At 38.4% G+C, this 12418-nt stretch overlaps 1 protein-coding gene across 1 annotated transcript in view; it reads right to left on the bottom strand.

Moving 5' to 3' along the window:
- Positions 1-814: 814 nt before the first annotated feature.
- LOC126457802 (nuclear pore complex protein Nup85) overlaps positions 815-12418 on the bottom strand; it is a 130418-nt gene continuing 118814 nt past the window's right edge. The window contains exon 12 of the mRNA XM_050094400.1: positions 815-1190. Within this exon, the coding sequence (XP_049950357.1) occupies positions 884-1190 (307 nt within the window). The 3' untranslated portion in view covers positions 815-883. The remainder of the gene's footprint in view (positions 1191-12418) is intronic.

Below are 12418 nucleotides of genomic sequence, written 5' to 3' on the forward strand. Positions count from 1 at the left end.
TACCATTGTCTTCAAAAGGTACATGTTTGATTCCTAGCCTTGGTTAAAGTTACAGTCCACAGCTTTTTATCTGCATATATATCTGATGATCCAATTTAGCACCACATTTAAAAAAAGTGTAAGTATTTCAGCACTTTACTTGAGTGTGCATTTCATTTGATATGTGAATTCCTATTCAACTAATCTAACTTGTCGGAATAATAACCTTGCTCATGTCATTTGTAAACTCTCACTGTGCAGGTACTCATCTACCCTTCTAAAGTAAATAAATGCACTACTACTTTCTTACAACTTTCTCAAATGTTTCTCTCACAGTTGACTACCCCTAGTGAAATCCTGTGTTTCCAAGTTGTGCTCTGCAGTTTTTTCAAGCTTATTTACCAAAAGTCAATGAAGATATTTTATACGAATTGCTGAGGTGGGATGTAACTCAGTAATTGTTGCAATCTACAATTTGGTCCTTTTCAGGACTATGGATTTCAGCCTGTTACCACATATTAGCTACTATAACCAGATCTCAAAATAAATAGAGAAGTACTAGTTACCAGATGAACTATGTGGTGATTGACAAATAGTTTTTGTAAAATTCAGTTCATGAAGCTTGCTTTAAAGTGAAAAAGGTCCATATTTTTTCACTAAAGAAGCTGAAGTGACTGTCACAGTGCGCCCCTCACCTCGCTCCCTGCACCCTCCCTCCGAGAGGGAGGGGGAGAGAGAGAGAGAAAGAGAGAAAGAGAGAGAGAGAGAGAGAGAGAGAGAGAGAGAGAGAGAGATACAATTGCAAATTTTTGGAATAAATGAATGAATTAGGTAATTCTTATACACACACAGCCAGATGTTTATTGGTACAAAATTACAAATGAATAAGTTTTACAGAAATCTTTCACGATAATAAAAACACATCTTTGTCTGGAACTTCTTTCTTTACTATATGGCATGCTTCGTAATTAAGTGCTCTTGCAAGATTGCGAGCTAGAGCTACTCTTATTAGATTAATTTTGTCTGGCATTTCTGCATCATTTACAGACTTTTGGCTCTTTTTACACCTTGAAGTAGACAGAGAGACTATGCCCTTTTCCAACAAGAGTTCTTCCAGGCATTGGCTTAGTCCATAAGTGTCACTTGATGTGAAAATGATGTCATTTGACTCCAAAAGAGGCAAAGAATCAATCAGAAGTGTCATCCAGAAACTGAAACAGAAATAAGCAATAGGCTATTGCATTTCACATCAACAATACTGATAACATCATCAACTGCGTTTAGTTAAGTATTAGTACAGGCTACAAAACTTCAGTGCTCTCGTGCCAAGTTATTCTCTGCTTTTGTGTAAATTTTTGTATAATTTTTTTCTATCAAACCATGTGTGACAAATGTGGTAGTTGCCGTAGAAATCTAAAGGAGGGAGGTGTTCTGTAAAGACTGTAGGTTATGGTTTCATTGGGGTAAATGTAGCGGTGAGGAAATGGTGATAGATAATGAGGCTCTTCCATGGCAATGTAAGTAATGTCGAAAGGACAGAAAAATCACTGAACAGAAGGCAAAAATTTGTGCCCTTAAAGCTGAATTAGTTGAATTTGGAATTATGTAGGCTAGGGGAGGAAAGAGAGAGGGGGGTGCTGGGAAAAGGTAGCAAGCAAAGGGTGAAAAAGGGAAACTGTTGAAAAAACTTTAGAAATTCAGTTAATAAATCAGTTTGGGTTGCTTTCTGAAGTAGTGGAAGAAGGGCTTTATCCAGATGTAGTTGAATGTAGGTTGAAGCAGAATATGAACTTAAAGAAAAAAAGACAGGTCAGTATCAAATCAGAATAGGAAATGAAGAATTCTGCTTCTAGGTAGCAGTCGTTGGAGGGGTGTAGGCCAGCAGCTTCAGGACAAATTAGGTGCAGGGTATCAGGTCACAAGTTTTGTGAAACCAAGTGCTAACCTTATCCAGGTGACTAAACTTAGGTCAGCTAGGCAAGGACTTTGAGAAGGAAGATCAGGTAATTATAGTTGGGAGAGCAGGAAACAGCCTGGCTATGAATCCAAGATTGGGAGTGACCTGGACAAAATAGAAGCAGAAACTGGGAACACAAATGTGTGGTTTGTGGAGTTCCAGTTGATGCTATTGGTAGGTAGGGATACACTACACATGGCCTACAGCTAAAATAGGAAGGGAACAGATAAGTTAGTTTCTCTACTAGCAGAGACTGTAAGGGGAGAGAGGGGGCACAGTCGCACAAGGGATTATCCCTTGTGGTAATGGGACCAGGCAGACAGGTTTTTTTTAGGTTAAAGCCAAAGTCCAGACAGACAAGATTCAAGAAAAATAGAATAAAAGAGGCTTCATGTACACCAAATAGCGATAAAGCTAAGGGTAGTATCAGTTTACTTCATCAAAATACCAGGGGAATAAAAAATAAAGTAGATGAGCTGTTAGTGTGTTTAGATGATCTCAAAAATAAGAATGAGATTGATATACAGAGTGTTCCACTCAAACCTTCCTGGTTTCAAAGACACAGGAAAAAAAGCCACACCACAGTAGATACAACAATGAAAAATGCACCACATTGTAGAGCATCTCAAAGAATTTATTTATTTATCATCAGTACACCTCTACATGTGAACTACTTGTAGCATGAAGAATATCGAATCTGTATTCAATTTCTTTCAAAGTTCTTTGTAAGATTTCCTCTGTTATTGTTGCAATTGCATTAGTGATATGATGTTGCGACATAGGAATATCGTTCCACTTTGGTCGCATACACGCGGTCCTTCACGAATCCCCACATGAAGAAATCAAGCGCCGTAATATTGGGGGAACGTGGTGGCCAGGCAATGGGTCCTCTGTGTCCGATCCAACAATTGGGAAATTTCCTATCCTGGAACTTGTGAACAGCCATTGACAAATGTGGCGGAGCTCCATCTTGTTGAAAAATCATGTTGGGTTGCAAGTTTTGTATCTGAGGGTACATAAATTGCTCCTACATGTCCACATACAATGACCCATCCACTGTTTGTTCTGCAAAGAAGAACAGTCCAACATTCCTGTCATGCATTAGCCCACACCAGTAGTTTAGTTTACGGCTATCACAAACATGTTCAATGACAACGTGCGGATTTTGCAAACCCCAAATCCGAACATTATGCCTATTAACCCTACCTTATAGATGAAAGGTTGCCTCATCTGAGAATAAACATCTTGCCAGGAAGCTGGCATCCATATCAATACACTGCAGCATATCCGCAGCAAATTGTTGTTGGCATTGTTTGTTGTTCAGTGTCAGATGTTGCAGAATTTGCACTTTGTAAGCACACATACGAAGATGCTGGTGAACTACACGATGCAATGTTGATCGAGGTACGTCAAGTTGCCTAGATGCTTGACGAATTGACTTATGTGGGCTTCTGAGAAATGTTTGTCTGATGTCCTCCACTGTCTCTTCTGAAACTCCATAACGGGCACCGCCACAATGTTTCAGAACACATCCCGTTGCCAGAAACTTCCTATGCCATTCCTTAACTGTTTTCACAACAAGTGGATAACATTCATAAACACAACGATAATTTCTTTGACAGTAATCTATCATTTTGTTTCTGCAAACCACACCACTGCTTGCGTGCGCTGCTGTGGAGTTGCCATTTTCACTTCATGCGACCATGCTGCGCTCTGATGATGATACTTAGCATTTCTGACATGGGAATGTAAATTCTTTGAGATGCTCTACAATGTGGTGCATTTTTCATCATCATGTCTTCTGTGGTTTTTCTCTCCTGGGTCCTTGAAATCAGGGAGGTTTGAGTGGGACACCCTGGGCTGTCTGTTTGAACACCATGAAACTGTGGGGAGGGATGTGTCCATATAAATGGATATAATTTAGCATCTAACTCTTGCAGATCTAGTGTGGATAAGGGAGGAGTCGCCATTTACACACAACAAGGGTATACGTACAAAACAGAAGAAGAAAGCAAATTTTGTGTCGATCAGCACTTTGAACTTTGTGCATGTGAACAACAGCTAGATAATGTAGTGTTGATATTAGCAACAGTGTACAGGTCCCCATTAGGAGATTGGGAGCTATTCATAAATGAGTTTGACTTCCTATAATGCTGTCTGTCATACAAAAAGAAGAAGTTACCAATCTGTGAAGATTTCAATGTAAACTTTCCAAGTAATTCTGATAAGAAAAATAAACTAGATGTGTTATTAATGACATATAACTTAGAATCAGTGATCAACTTCCCAACACATATAGCTCAATACAGTAGCAGTCTAATAGACAACGTATTTGTACAGCAAGATGATGTAAAACTAACACATGCTTTCCCTGTGATAAACGGGCTATCACACCATGATGGACAACTGATTAACTTAGAAACATTGCAGTGTGTACAGTTCAGAAACCATTCAGTAGAAGTGTAAGGAGGTCAACCCAGTATCTATAGAGCACTTCAGAGAAAGTTTAAGAAAAGTTAATTGGAGAGATGTATATAATGAGCCAAATGCTAACGAAACATGTACTATATTTCTTGTTAAATTTATATCCCTTTTTGTACATTGTTGCCCAAATGAATTACTAAATGTAACACCAAACAGTTTTCAAGGAAACCATGGATTACTACAGGTGTTTAAGTGTCTTCAGAAATAAATAAATAAATAAAAAATGTATGAGACAGCACGAATTAATAGACCCAGAAACAATCTTACACTATAAAAATTGTTGTAACATATTGAGAAAAGTTGTCAGAAAATCGAGAAATATTTATACCAGAGATGAAATTAACAACTCTGAAATAAAATCAAATCAATATGGAATGTTGTTAGAAGGCAGACAGGAAAAGCAACCACAGGGGTAGGTAGTATTACTATTAAAGAGAATGAGACCATCTTCACTAACAGCACACAAGTAGGTAATATATTTAATAACCATTTCTTAAGTGTAGGTGAAAAAATTGGTGAGAATTGTTCAAAAGAAAAAGCCAAGAAGTACATGGAAGAGTCAGTTTTGAGAAATCCTAGTCAGATCAATTTTCATCTAACTACCTCTTGTGAAATAAGGAAAAAATCATCAAATCTTTGAAAAATAAATGCTCTGTTGGACTAGATGACATCTCAAACAAGATATTAAAACAAAATGGAGCAGTTACAGCTGATGTTCCGAGTCACATCTGTAATGCATCACTAACACAAGGTATTTTCCCAGATAGGCCGTTGTCAAGTCTCTCTACAAAAAATGAGACACCACAGATGTCAATAATTACTGGCCAGTACCCTTGCTTAAAGCATTTTCAAAAATCATTGAGAAAGTAATGTACTCGAGAGTGGTTAGCCATCTCAAGAGTGATGGGATACTTAGTAAACCACAGTTCCGATTTCAAAAATGCTGTTCCACTGAAATAGCGATATACAACTTCACTGCCCACATAATAGAGTCTTTAAATAGTAAAATGTCACCAATAGGAATTTTCTGTGACTTATCCAAAGCATATGAGTGGTTTAAGTCATATCTACAGAACAGGAAGCAAATTGTTTCTTTAAATCATTTAAGTGATTTAAGGAAGTTTCCCACTTCATCTAACTGGGGTGAAATTACACTAGGTGTTCCACTGGTTCGATCATGGGTCCCCTTCTGTTCTTGGTATATTTGGATGACCTCCCTTCTCATCTGAAACAAGACGCTAAACTGACACTTTTTGCTGCTGATACAAGTATCTTTATTAATCCAGTAAAAGAATCTCCAATAGCAAATAATACAAATAATGTCTTTGGTTGTCTGCTAATAGGCTTGCTCTGAACTTTGAAAAAAACACAGTAAATCCAATTTTCTACTAGGAGTAGTACAGTTCCTTCAATAAATACAACACATCAACAGTATTCCATAGCCACAGTAGAATATATTAAGTTCTTGGGTGTAAATATAGATGAGAATCTTAATTGGAAATTTCATATTTTGGATCTCCTAAAGTGACTAGGTCCAGCAAACTTATGCAATCAGAATAATTGCCAACTTTGACGATACAGAAATTAGCAAGCTAACATACTTTGCATACTTTAACTCTCTGATGTTGTACGGAATGATATTTTGAGGTAGCTCAACACTTTGGCAAAAAGTATTCGCTGCTCAAAAGAAAGGAGTTAAAACTATGTGTGGGCCTCATAGTCACACATCTTATAGGCATCTGTTTAAAAGGTTAGGAATCCTTACAACAGTCACTCAGTACATTTACTCAGTAATAAAATTTGTTCACAACAACATGGACCAGTTTAAAAACAACAATGACATTCCTAATTATAATAGCAGAAGACAGACAGACTTACACTATCCTCTATTTAACCTATCTTTGGCACAGAAAGGGGTAAAATATGCTGCTGTAAATCTTTTCGATAAATTACCAGATGAAATAAAATGTCTGACAGACAGCAGTAATCGTTTCAAAAATAAATTGAAATCATATCATCTTGACAACTCCTCCTATAACACAGATGAATTCTTACATAGGAATCAATAAATCCATACGTATAATATATGCACTTTCTGCCATTTAAGGGCAATAAAAATTTTAAGCTTTTACTTTTCTTAAAAATTGAAGACATAGTGTTTTAAAAGAAAAAACTGACACCAAAAAATGTTTTATGAATACTCAACATCTTTTACAAGGAAAAACAATTGGAAGTAATAGCGGCACAAAATTGATTTCTTAGCTCTTAAATATTTCTTATGTGCGCAAAGTTGTGAAGATCTACACATCTGAATGTTTCTTCTACGAAATAATTTCACACAACCCTTAAATTTCTCATGGTTAGGTAACAAGGCCAAAGACAATCAGGAGAACAGTTTATACAGTTGTGTAGACAGCTTCAATATTTGATTCAGCGTTTTTAATCCAATCCTGACAGTGAAATGAATTAATATTCATTCACTTACCTAATTTTACTACGGATAGGGCAAATATACAGGGAAATAGCAGTAACTGACAAAATTTTGCACTAGTCTTTAAATACACTGGTTGGTATTGCTCCCAAGTTTCTGGACTTTCATAATTACATCACCTCAGCATTTCAGGACACTAATTATGTTCGTTGTGGCTCATTCCACAATGCAACTTCTCGCCCTCCTCCCAAAAGGCTAAAGCCAGTATCATACAGGCAGTGACATTCAACATGCAAAGTGCTGACTTTACCATGCTGTTGAATGCTCAGAAATAGCCTGGTTTGTGCACATGGTACATGTGTCTCAGTGTAGGATACATGATCACAGTGCACTCCAGCTGCTGTTGACAGCTTGCAAATCACACAGTTTGTTAACAAAATTGGCAGGCATAAAATTCCTGTTAGCTCTATTAAAACATTTCCTTCCTTGTCCATATGATAGTCATGCTGTTCCGTCTGTGGTATACATAAATGAAAACTTAAATATCCATGAACATGCTACAGGGCATAAAGAATAGAATCATGTCCAGTTAGTAAGGACATCAGCTTATAAAAGTGCCATTGCAAATACAAATTTACAATAGTGCTTCACATAAGAAAAAATTATTTCATAATTCTCACTTTTTAGTAAAACTCTGCCATTCTTACTTTATCACTGTTTATACGCATCAGTAGAATCTTTAGAAGTGTGAAATACATGTCTTTAAACAAGAAATTTCTTACTGCAAGTTCTCTTGCAGATGAAGCCAAACGAAACAACTCACTTTTAAGAGAAAGCCCTCTTATATCTACAGAACACTGAATATTTGAAAATGTACTTCTATCAAAGTAATGTGCAAGTATGACAACCTTGTAGGAAACAGGAAGATGAGGTGTGTGTGTGTGTGTGTGTGTGTGTGTGTGTGTGTGTGTGTGTGTGTGTGAGAGAGAGAGAGAGAGAGAGAGAGAGAGAGAGATAGTAGGGGGGGGGGGAGATTGGATTTAGAGGTGTTAATTGCTGATGTATTGTGCCTTGAAGCAACATAATTTTCTAACATGAAGTTATGAGATGAAAATTTTTGTATCATCATTTTATTTCTTGTCATTTTATCGCAACATATCATACCAATGAAGATATGTTCCAAGAGATCCTCAATTTGCTGGCGCTCTAAAAATAGCATATATTCAAAAGATATAAGTCGTGGTATAAATCCCACCCTATAAGGGGTTCAATTAAAGTAAAATATGGCATCTGCCAATCCCATAGTCTGTACTGAAAAGAGAGATGGTCTGCATGTGACATAAGTGGTGTTCTTCAGTCTCACTGGTCTATGTTCAAATGCATGTTCAGAATATCTGACATGCTTGATATTGCTCTGCATATTGTAAAATACTCCACAGTGTGCTTCTTCCAGACTATGACATCAGAAACTCAGCACACTCAATGCTGATGTTCAAATGTGATGACAACTTAAACCTTGTCTCTGCATCCACGGCTTTCTTTCTTCATCTCCATGTAAGAACAACATTTCACTTTATCATATATTTTAAATAGGATGTTCTTGGTCACCCCTTTTTTTTTTCTTTCTGCAGTCTTGCCCTCGAAAATGTTTTTTAAAAGAAATATCACATGTAATTAAGTGTCCAATGAGTTCTGCGTTGTGTTGGCCTACAACTTTCAGGCGTTCATTCTTCTCCCTTATTTCTTGCAGAATCATCTCATTTATTGTTCTGTCAGTCCAACTAGCTCTTGCAATTGTATTCAAGAACCACATTTCCGCAACTTCAAGATGAGCTTTCTCCTGCCTTGCAAATGTCCATGTTTCACATCCAAATGTCAGAACACTCTGCACAAAGCCTTTACAAGTCTTTTCTTAGTGTGAAAGCTCATAATCTTATTCAGTACAATTTTCTATTTATTTTGGAATGCATTCTTGGCCAGTGCTATTCTTCTCTTGATTTCCTTGAGGCATCTATTGTTTTTCTCCACAGTGTTACCAAGATAGTGATACTAGGTTGCTGTCTCAAGTTGTTCACTGCCTATTCTTATATCAGTCTTATGTCCACTTCATTTCTTGTCCATAACCATGACTCCTCTTGTTTATTATCTTTTGATTTAAGACCTTAAGCATATAAAATAGCTGTTTCTCCGAGTCTACCACTATTGTAATGTCATCAGCAAACCTCATGCAGTGAACAGGAATACCATTAATTTTGACTCCAGTTATCTTTCCTTATATGGTTTTTATTGCCATCTTGATAACAATATTAAATAAGTAAGGTGACAGAGGGCACCATTGTCTTACTCCCCTTCTGATTTTTACTTCTTTCTGGCTACCATTATTATCCAGTTCTGTGTTTTTGTATACACACTCTTCCTGTCAAGTCCTACTGTGTTCATTGGTTAAAAAAAACTTTCCTACCAACCACCATATCAAATGCCTTTTCCAAGATGATATATGCTATATAAGCTTTCCTGTTTACTTCTAATATTCTGTCCTAAATCTAACAGAGCCAAAACTGCTTCTCTTGTTCCTTTTCCTGATGTGAAGCCAAACTGATCATTGGCTAAGTTCCAATATATTTCCATTTTAATCCTCTCTTTAACTATTGACAGTAATATTGTTGTTGCATGTGACGTAAGGGCTAGTGTATTATAATTTTGAATTTGCCTTATTGGGTAAGGCAAAAGTTTTAATTTTTGTGGTATGATACCCCCTTCATAACACTAAGAAACTGCAGTAAACACTTTACTTTTGAGGTTGTGACTACAGGTCTGCAGGGATGTCACGTGCACCCATTGCTTTCTTTGATTTTAACCTATTTAGTGCAAGTAAGAATCTTCTTTTGTTGTTGGTGGTCCTTATTATTCTCATCAATTAGTTTTTCTATCTTCAATATATTCGTCTAAACTTCCAATTTCAGCATCACTGTACTTGTCTTCAATATACTCTTTCCATCTGCAACTTATATCTTCTATGTCATACAGCAGCTCCCCTTTTTTACCCCACACTATGATATTTCTGGTTCTCTGTCTGTAGTATCTTTGCTTGTTGTTCCCAGATCTTTTCCATTTTCTAAATGGCACATTGTTGTTATCTCGTTTTTTAGTGCTTTATATTCTTCTGGGCTTTTCTCTTTTGGTCTGTTCCTTTCGCAAACGTGTTCCAATATTTTTGTGTTCATTTGAGGCTTCCTACATTCTAACTTTCTTATTCTTAGGGACCTGAAAAATGTGCATGTCTGATAAATGCAAATATAGATGCGAATGATGACTCGAACTGCAAAAATACTGACAAATGCTGTTTCATAGAGAACTGTATCCAGAGGAACTATTTTATCAGACATGGTTTTAAACATCTTTATTTTATGAATGTACACTTATCACCATGAAAAGAACTGCATCCAACGGACAAAGAGAATTGCAATCACTGTAGGCAGGCAGGCAGGCAGATGGTACCATACACACGAAACAACTACAATCTCAATTTGGAAGGAACAACATGTAGTGCGCTACAGTGCCACAAATCACGCATGCTAGCACAGTGTTGGGCCCCCGTGATTGTTAATACATGCATTGAGATGTGCGGCATGGAGTTGTACAGGTCTTGGGTGAAGTCCTGTGAAACTCTATCCCCTCCCACTTGCACCTGACTGCACAGATGGATGTGGAGTCCTGAAGACACACTTCGTGAAATCCCACACATTCTTGATTGGGGAAACAGTGTGGCATTCAGCTGGCCACAGCAGATTATCCACGGCAGACACACTCAGTAGATGGCAGCACTATGAGGATGAGAGTCGTCCTGTTGAAACAGGACATGAACATTCACGAACAGCAGAGCTACCACTTGCAGGACCTCATCCACTTACCATTCAGCTGTCATGGATCCCATTAGGAAAACTAACTGTGAATGGGCGCCATACAATAATGGTATCCACATCATCACACCAGGCTGGCTAAAGGGTAATGAGAGCCCACAAACTACTCTTAGTGGCACACACTATTGTGCCCCCAGACACAAACCCTGTGGTTGTCACCTCTAAGGTAGAAATGTGACTCATCACTAGAGATGACCTGCAACCAACCTGTAGGCCTCACGTATGTTGTTGCCGACACCTGGCGAATCAGACACAATGCTGTGCAGGAGTGAGTGGCAGACGTCATAACGGATGGTGTGTGGCGAGCCCTGCTTCATGCAGCTGCCTGCCAATGGTAGCAGCACAAACAGGATGTTAAACAGAAGGCAGGGAATCCCAAAGAATGGTCCCTGTTATTGCTACTGGATCTGCTTGCATGTGGCAGCCTATCTTCGTGGTGCTTATCACACATCCAGATACATGTTGTGCATGCATGCCTTCCTGTGTCCATTGTCACCAACAAGGGCAATGGTGGTGTCCACATAGCCACTGTGTTGGGTAATACGAAGCTAGTATCAACCACCCAGCCTTCCACAGCCCAATGCTGCAGCTCCTCTCAAACTCCCAGCTGGGAAACATATGGGCAAACATGTCACCTGAACATAGTGCATGTTCAGGAGTGCTTGCATGTGGTGGCCTATCTTTAGTGCTTATCACACATCCCAATGATACATGTTGTGCACGCATGATTTCCTGTGTCCAGTGTCATCAACAAGGACACTGGTGGTGTCCACATAGCCACTGTGTTTGGTAAAATGATGCTAGGACCACCCAGCCTCCTGCAGCCCCATGCTGCAGTCCCTCTCAAACTCTTCCAGCTGGGAAACCTACCATCAAATGTGTCACCTGAGCATAGTGTATATTCAGGTGATGCTTTAGTGACATTACCCGCTGTTGTACTGTCCAGTACAGCCATTTGGGGCCCTCTTACATCAACCCATGTGCAAGACATCAAGGGCCAAACTGCACTCCCTGAGTGCAGGCCAAACATGTGATGGTAATCATTGCATAGCTGGTGGTGTGCAATGTACCCACCCAGTTTGCAGTGGATTGGTCAGTTCCTACTGGATGCAGCTCTTTTTAAGACAATAATATTGAAAATGTAACCGTTTTTGGTTCCTTGTATTGCACATTATCTGACGAAGTCCACTTGTGAGAGATAATGTGCATAAGACTATATTTGCTGACTGGGAAGTGCATGAATGTAACAATGTATCAGTGTGTTTGATGCTCTGGTGTCACACTGACAGTGGTCAGTTAAACTTTCAGTTTAAGATGCACTGTGCATAATGCAAAGTAGGACTCATCCACGGGACCTAGCACCTTAGAACAAAGAAACACTTACGTTTGTCTGGTAGCTAAAATTCAAGAGTATACAGGGTGTTTCAGAAGTGATAGTCAATATTAGATGGGTAGATCACATAACTAATGAGGAGGTATTGAATAGAATTGGAGAGAAGAGAAATTTGTGGCACAACTTGACTAGAAGAAGGGATTGATTGGTAGGGCATATTCTGAGGCATCAAGGGATCACCAATTTAGTACTGGAAGGCAGCATGGAGGGTAAAAATCGCAGAGGGAGACCAAGAGATGAATAAACTAAACAGA

The sequence above is a fragment of the Schistocerca serialis genome, chromosome 2, assembly GCF_023864345.2.
Source record: "Schistocerca serialis cubense isolate TAMUIC-IGC-003099 chromosome 2, iqSchSeri2.2, whole genome shotgun sequence".
Lineage (NCBI taxonomy): Eukaryota > Metazoa > Arthropoda > Insecta > Orthoptera > Acrididae > Schistocerca > Schistocerca serialis.